This window comes from Gracilinanus agilis, unplaced genomic scaffold (genome assembly GCF_016433145.1).
Source record: "Gracilinanus agilis isolate LMUSP501 unplaced genomic scaffold, AgileGrace unplaced_scaffold21564, whole genome shotgun sequence".
Classification (NCBI taxonomy): domain Eukaryota; kingdom Metazoa; phylum Chordata; class Mammalia; order Didelphimorphia; family Didelphidae; genus Gracilinanus; species Gracilinanus agilis.
In genome coordinates, this window is record NW_025353098.1 from 1 (window position 1) to 7508 (window position 7508).

Here is a 7508-nt window from a genome sequence, read left to right on the forward strand (position 1 = left end):
GGTGGGGGAGGGAGGCCCTCGTCGTTGTTCCTGAAGTCCAGCGTCACGACTCGGGGGTCTGGTGCCCCGTGGAAGGCAGCGGTGGCGGGTGGCTGCCCTGCCAGCAGTAGCAGCTTGTGGCCTGCTGCCTCAGGAGGCAAGGTGGCGAGCCTTCCTGGAGGCACATCCAGGGTGAGCACGGCTGGTGGGGAACGTTTGGGCCTCCCGGGCTTTCTCTTTATGGGAGAAGGGCATGGAGATGGTAGGGAAGGGGCCAGAGGCAGAGCCAGGGGCAAGGTCAAGGGCAGAGGTAGCAAGGTGGGGGACTGGGGGAGCAATGGGCCTGGAGGGAGAGACAGAGGGACTGGCAGAGGGACTGGCACTGAAAGGGGCACAGGTAGAGACACAGGTAGGGGGAAACCGGATTCCAGGGGGCTGGAAGAAGTCGGAGCACCAGGGCCTGGCCGATCGTCCCCAGGGAGCTTCTTGCCAGGTGGGAGGGAACATACAGACAGCGGTAAGGGCCCCACGGGCTCGGGAAAGGTGGGTGTGAAGCTAAAGTCTCGCCCAGGCGTCCGAGGAATGCCACCGCCACTGAGTCCAGGAGACTGAGACGGATAAGAGAAGGGGCTGCTGGGGACCTGGGGGGAGCTGAGGGCCAGGCTGCTGGCAGTGAGGGGGGTTTCACTGCCCGGCGTGGCAGGCACAGTCTCTGTGCTCTGGGACTTGGCCAGAGGGTCCCGGCCTGGTGTTCGAGGGGGCAGTTCTTCAGGGAGGGGCTCCTCCAGGAGAGGCAGTGGCTGGGGGGGCCTGGCAGGGAACAGAGGCTGAAGCCTAAGGGACTCTGGCTCCAGAGGAAGGACCACCTTGGGGCCTAGGGTGTGGGGCCGGCCCTCCACCTCAACCTCCCGAAGGAAATTGCCCTGTTGAGGTGTGGCCTCTGGGGGGAGGCCAGGTGGGCTGGGTGGTCGTGATAGAAAAGACACCTCCTTGAGGACTTCTGTGGACTCCAGCTCCGTCTCTTCCCCTACAAGCAAAAGGAGGAAAGCAAGGGGAGGGAGGGAGGGAGAAAGGGAGAGAGAGAGAGAGGGAAGGAGAGGGAGAGGGAGAGGGAGAGAAATGAGAACTCACATTTCAACAGCATTTTCTTTTAAACTCTTACTTTCCATATCAGAATCAATATGGTGTATTAGGTGTATATCCAAGGCAGAAAAGCAGTAAGGGCTAGACAATAGGGGTCAAGTGACTTGCCCAGGGACACACAGCTAGGAATAGTCTGAGGCTGGGTTTGATCTTTGATCCCAGGTCCTCCCATCTCCAGGCCCGGTGCTCTATTTACTAAGCCCCCTAGCTGTCCCATTTCAAAAGCATTTTGATGTCTCCAAAGTGATTTCAACATCTTTGTGGGGTAGGTAATGCCAATATTACTATTCCCATTTCACTGATGATGAAACTGAGGCTCAGATTAAGGGAAGATCAAACATCCACTCAGAAGGATTTGAAGCCAGCTTTCCCTCTTAAAAACATATCAAATGGCCTCTAAGAGTGAGAGATAAGGTCAGGCACATGAAGGCTGTCATTAGTCTAGGGACAGCACCATAAGTAGAATATAGAGAGGGAAGAGAAAAGGGAGGCTGGGCAGGAGGTCTCCTCAGGCCATCTCAGGGCCTAAGAAGGGAAAAGGCCAAGGCAGGCAGTGCCAGTGCATGTACCTGAAGCGTCCACAGGTGATGGGGTCAGGTGTCTCTGTGGCTCTGGGGGCCCAGGTGTAGGCAGCTCTGCCAGCATCATGTCCACCTGCTTGAGACCAGGCTGTTCAGGGGCATCCCCACCTCCAACCGTCTCCTCTGCCCCCAGGTTTGTTAACTCAGGCTCATCCATCACTGTCGTCAGCTCCAAAATGGTCATCTCCTCCTCCTCTTCTTCTTCCTCCTCCTCAACATCAGCTCCAGCCTCCATTGCAATTTCAGGTCCTTGCAGATCTTGGCCTTCCCCAGCTGGTGCTTCCTCCATCACCTCCTCTGACTCAGCCGCCTCCTCCTCCTCCTCCTCCTCCTCTTCTTCCTCTTCCTCTTCCTCTTCTTCTTCTTCCTCCTCTTCCTCAGACTCTGAAGTGGACTCATACTCTGAAGAATCCTCACTCTCTTCAGAAGATGCTGGCTCTATCTTGGATGAGACCATGCTCCGAACATCCTCTGGGAGGGGGACAAATAGGGTCGTGTGAGTGGGGAGAGCAAGATGGAGCAAGATAGACCAGGGGACCCACACATCTGTCCTCTCTCGCCCAGAGATCCCATGATCTACAGACCCAGAGATACACGCGTCCATCTTCTGTAACTTGGCGATCCCATGACCTACAGACCCCCAGAGACCCGTATGTCCATTCCTTCTAACCTGGAGATCCCATGACTCACAGACCCAGAGACCTACACGTCTGTCCCCTCAAACCCAGAGATCCCATGACTCACAGACCCACATGTCTGTCCCCTCTAACCCGGAGATCCCATGACTCACAGACCCAGAGACCCACAGGTTCATCCCTTCTAACCCAGAGATCCCATGACCCACCATATAACCCAAGGAGATCAAAGGCCCAAAGGAGGTCTTGACCACATCCAAATACTCATAATACTTTCTGGCAGAAAAAAAAAAAGAAAACCGAGTAGATAGCCCATCAGTCTGGGGGCTGGCCAAACAAGTTGGGGGCGTGAATGGAACGGTGCGTGGCTGTGCTCATCACTTCCATTTTCTCACCCATTGGAATGGAAGCTCCTTGAAGGCAGGGATTGTTTTTGCTTTCCTTTGGATCCCCAGCTCTTAGCACATAGCCAAGAAACTGCCCTTTTCTCATCTCTAATTATCTTAGTGGTTGTTCCTAGAGAGGATGGCAGCGATACATTCGACCATGGAGGCGATTAAGAATAAAACATACCCAGACTGAAACGGGGAGAGGGGGCAGAACTGTCGTTTCATCGTAGTTTTTTCTTAAAACCTCAGTTACTGTCTTAGAATCAATGCTGTGTATTGGTTCCCCGGCAGGAGAGCTGTAAGGGCTAGGCAGTGGGGGTTATGGGACTCACCCAGAGTCACATAGCTAAGAAATGTCTGAGGCCAGATTTGAACCCAGGACCTCTTTTCTGTCTCTAGACCTGGATCTCTATGCACTGAGTGCTTAATTGTCCCGTGATTTCATTTTAATAAGGAAACTCCTGAAAGAAAAAACTCCCTTTACCAATATAGGCCGGCACTTTCTTAGCAATTTATCATTTGAAAGAATTGCTCAGAGGATGAGGAGTTCAAGTGACCTGAATAGGGACAAAGCCACTATGTGCCTGAGGCAGGATTTCAAACCAGGTTTTCCTGGATCCAAGGTTGAAACCTTTAACCACTGAACCACACTGCCTCTTCAATAAATACAATTGAATCAATTTTTTAAAAAAGTGGCCAAGCCCAAAGTCCTAATGGGCACAGCCAGGTTGATCTGGGCTGAGCCCAGTCAAGAGCAAGGGCAGCTTGGTGGGCCAAAGGACCCAGCTATTTTCCTTGTTTGCATCTGCCAGGAAAAGACAAGACATTCACCTTCTTCAGAGTCCAGGCCTTCTTCCTTCTCACTCATCTCCACCTCAGCTGGTTCTTCTTCGTCTTCTTCGTCCTCCTCTTCGTCCTCCTCCTCTTCCTCATCGACATCCTCCTCCTCTTCTTCTTCCTGAGTGGGGATGGGGAGGAAACATGGAATGGGGTCAGTATCTAGCAGCAGCCCCAAGGGCATCCCAGGCCAGGGCTCTCTGACCAACTGACCCATCTCCAGCTTTCCCTCGGACATCGTTCAAGCTGAACGTCCCGTGGGCGTCTCGGCCTCAAAACCAGAACCTTTCTCTTTTCCCCTCAACCTTCCTCCCAAACTGCTCAGCGGCGTCTCGTACTAGGTGGCGTCCTCCATCCTTTTCTCATGCACTCCAGGGCCACAGAGTCACCTCACGTCTGGACTAAGGCTAGGGCTTTCCGGTTGGGATGGCTGGCTCAAATGCTCTCCCTTCTCCAATCAGTCCTCCGCCCGTTGGCCAATGCCATCTTCCTTTTTTTTTTTTTTTAAAACTCTTACCTATGTCGTAGACTCAATGCTAAATATCCGTTCCAAGGCAGAAGGGAGCAGGTAAGGGCTAGGCAATTGGGGTTAAGTAGCCTGCCCAGGATGCCAGATTTGAACCCAGGACCTCTGGGCTCCAGGCGTGGCGCTCTATCCACTGAGCTCCCTCCCTGCCCGCTTCTGCCTACTCTGTAGAGCCACTGTACATGCCTATTTGCATGCTGTCTCCCCCCCTCCCTGGTTAGAATGGGTCTTTGAGGGCAGGAACCGCTTCTGGCGCGAAGCTCTTAGCCAGGCACCTTTTGGAGCCCCCAGCGCCCCTCCCGACTGACCCCACACCTTGTCGGATGAGGTCTTGGCTAGCCTGTCCTCTTCATCTTCCTCCTTCTCCGAGGACGATGATGACGATGACGACAACGATGAGGACGACGAAGAGGACGACGAAGACGACGAAGACGAAGAGGAAGACGACTCCTCCTTGTCATCCTCTTCCTCCCCCTCACTGTCCAGCTCCAGGGGCCGGGCTGGCCGCCTTCGGATACTGACGCCATCCGGGTCCTTCTTGGAGAGGTCTGAGGGGATATCAGACATGTCTCTGTCTCTTTCTGACTCTGGGGGAAGGTGAGAGAAGGACAGGATCAGGGAAAGGCTTTGTTTAGGGAGGAAGGAAGGGGATTGGCTCCTTAAGGGAAAGTAACCAACCTTCATCTTCCTCATCCACTGAGGTGGAGGGCCGCAACCTCTTCTGGTCTCCAGTGGAGGCTGGGTCTGGTGGTTCCTTCCTCTTAACCTGCAAGCATAAGTGCTGATTGGCACAGAGGCTCGGGGAAGGCTGAAGGGAGGAGGAAACGGGCCTCTCCCCCTGCCCCCAGGCTCTGTGAACCAGGAAGCCATGACCCTATTCTTGTCCTCAGAGTGGGTCACGGAGCTCCTAGGCTCATCGAGAAAGTCAGCCTCCCTGTTACAGATGTGGACTGTTTCCCCTGCCTCCCACCACTGGCCTCCAATCCCCCACAGCCCATTCATCTGCCTCTCTCCCAACGAGGCCTAGGAACGGAGATTCTTACCTTAAAAGAGGGCAGCCGGATGGCCCCACGGAGGCCGATGCCCAGCCCCATGCCCTCGTAGCCCAGCCCTTCACCCTTGCTCCAGTTCTCCAGCAGGCAGGATGTGAGGCGGTCTTTGGGCTTTGGCCTCTCTTCATCTTTATGCTCGCCCGATTTCACTGGGGTCAGTGATGCCTACAGGGCAGAGAGACCAGGAGAGTGATGGCTGCAGCCTCGTGTAGCATAGCGGGAAATGCCCTGGCTCTGGAACCTGGGGATCTGGGGCCAAATCTTCCCCGTGACACTTACTACCTGCTGTGTGACCTTGGGTAATTCACTTCCCTTCTCTGGGGCCATCTGTAAAAATGAAAGAGGGTTGGACTAGAAGATTCTGAGGTCCCTTTCCAGACCTATCGCGCTGGTCTTACAATGTCACTCACTCTCTCTGGGATTCAGCCCCCTTACCTAGAAAACGAGGGGTTCAGCCTAGAAGACCTCAGAGATCCCTTCAAGGCCTACGTCTATTCTCTCATGAGCTCTTTGCCCCCTGCCCTTCCTATGCAAGAGGAATCACCAACAAGGGGTGCCCAGGGGCAGAGTGAGGCGACCCCCAGATCTGCTTACCTCAGCCGTTCCTCTATGGATACCCGGGAGAAAGAAGTGGATCCCCTGGGGGAGGGGGGAGTTGGGTTGGGGATCACTCAATATGGTCTCAGTATCAGCCCCCACCACTGGGTCCTATTAATCCCACATTCTACACGAACCCCCTTTCTGGTCTCTCCGAGCCACCCTGACCAGTGCCACCTCTGAATGTCAATCTTCATAATAAGGATGACTATTATTATTACTATTATTATAATAACAACAATAAGTACTTAGAGAAGTACTTTCAGGATTGTAGAGTGCTCACACACACAGCAACCCAGTGCTCCTATTAGCCCCATTTTACAGATGAAGAAACTGAGGATCAGTGACTTGCGCCCAGGGTTATAGATCTAGAAGGTGGTTTGGGCAAGAGTCAGACTTGAGTCTTCCTGAATCCAAGTCTGACTGTGTAGTCACTAAGCCCCCTCGCTTGCTTTAGAATGGGTCCCTCCGTTCTAAAACTTAGCCTGGACTGCCCTCAATCGTTACTCTCCGCCCACTTGCCCGATGGAATAAAGGCACCTGGAGGACGCGGATCGTCTAATTTTTGTTTCTTTGTGCACTCAGCACCTAGCACAGTGTTTAGCATTGGGTAGGGATGTATTAAGTGTTTGCCAAATTCAATTGATCAGGGGCAACTAGGTGGCGCAGGCCTGGAGACGGGAGGTCCTGGGTTCAAATCTGGTATCAGGACACTTCCCGGCTATGGACGCTGGGCTCGGATCCAAGATGGAAGGAAGGGTTTTAAAGAGGAAAAAAAAAACTCATTTGATTGTCAGAAATGCAGTCTTGGGGCAAGACTCTATATTGGAGGTCCTGAGAAGAATCCCAGTTTAATACTTATTGGCCCCCCGATCTCCTGGCAGAGTCTCGCTTTTTCTCTTCTCTGAGCAGCTAGGTGGCGCGGTGGATAGAGTACCAGTTCTAGACTCAGGAAGACCCATTTTCCGGAGTTCAAATCTGGCCTCAGGCACTTACTAGCTAGAGGTCCCTGAGCAAGTCATTTGACCCTGTTTGCCTCAGTTTCCTCATCTGTAAAGTGAGCCGTAGAAGGAAATGGTTAATCGTTCCGCTATCTCTGCCAAGAAAATCCCAAATGGGGTCGTGGAGAGTTGGACGCGAGGGGAAAACGACTAACTGAGCCACGGGTGACGAGCCAACGAGGCCAGGGACGGGGCCTTTTCCTATCTCCTATTTCTACTCTTCCTCCCTCCCCGTGCCGTCTTGGCCCCAGCCAAGCCCCCTTACCTTGGCCATCCGCTCCTTCTTGTCCCACCACTCGTCGAAGGCCCTGAAGGCTACCACCTCCACCATCTTGCGGTTCAGGTCCCGCTTCATGATGGCCTTCAGCTCCTTGACGATCACCAGCAGGACGCCGTCTACGGTGGCCTTGTGTGGGTCTTCCTTCTTGGGCATGTAGCCCGGAGGTGGCACCGACGGGTCAAATTTGGGCAGCGGGGGCCATTGCTGGCCCCGCCCCACTGCCCCTGCCATGGAGAAGGGCCGGTAGGGGGGCAAGTTCACAAACTGCATGCCGCTCCCCATGAACGGTGGGTACTGGCACACCCCCTGACCCTGCATCATCCGGCTAAGCATCTGCGTCTGCATCTGGAAGGACATGGGCATCCCGGCCCACTGGCCACCCAGCACATTCATCATGTCCACCTGCATCATGGGGAACATGCCCGGAGGGAAGGGGGGCAGTGGGGGCAGGATGTGGGGCGGGGGCACCCCCGGAGGGGGTGGCGGTG

General features: G+C 54.3%; 1 protein-coding gene across 1 annotated transcript; it reads right to left on the reverse strand.

Moving 5' to 3' along the window:
• Nucleotides 1–5: 5 nt before the first annotated feature.
• Nucleotides 6–7503, reverse strand: LOC123254418 (histone-lysine N-methyltransferase SETD1B-like; the record flags this gene model as incomplete). Its single annotated transcript, XM_044683445.1, has 7 exons — nucleotides 6–1006; nucleotides 1692–2174; nucleotides 3559–3685; nucleotides 4406–4677; nucleotides 4769–4856; nucleotides 5134–5307; nucleotides 7006–7503. Coding segments are annotated over 7 exons (2643 nt in total), but the record flags the coding sequence as incomplete, so codon positions are not given.
• Nucleotides 7504–7508: the final 5 nt, after the last annotated feature.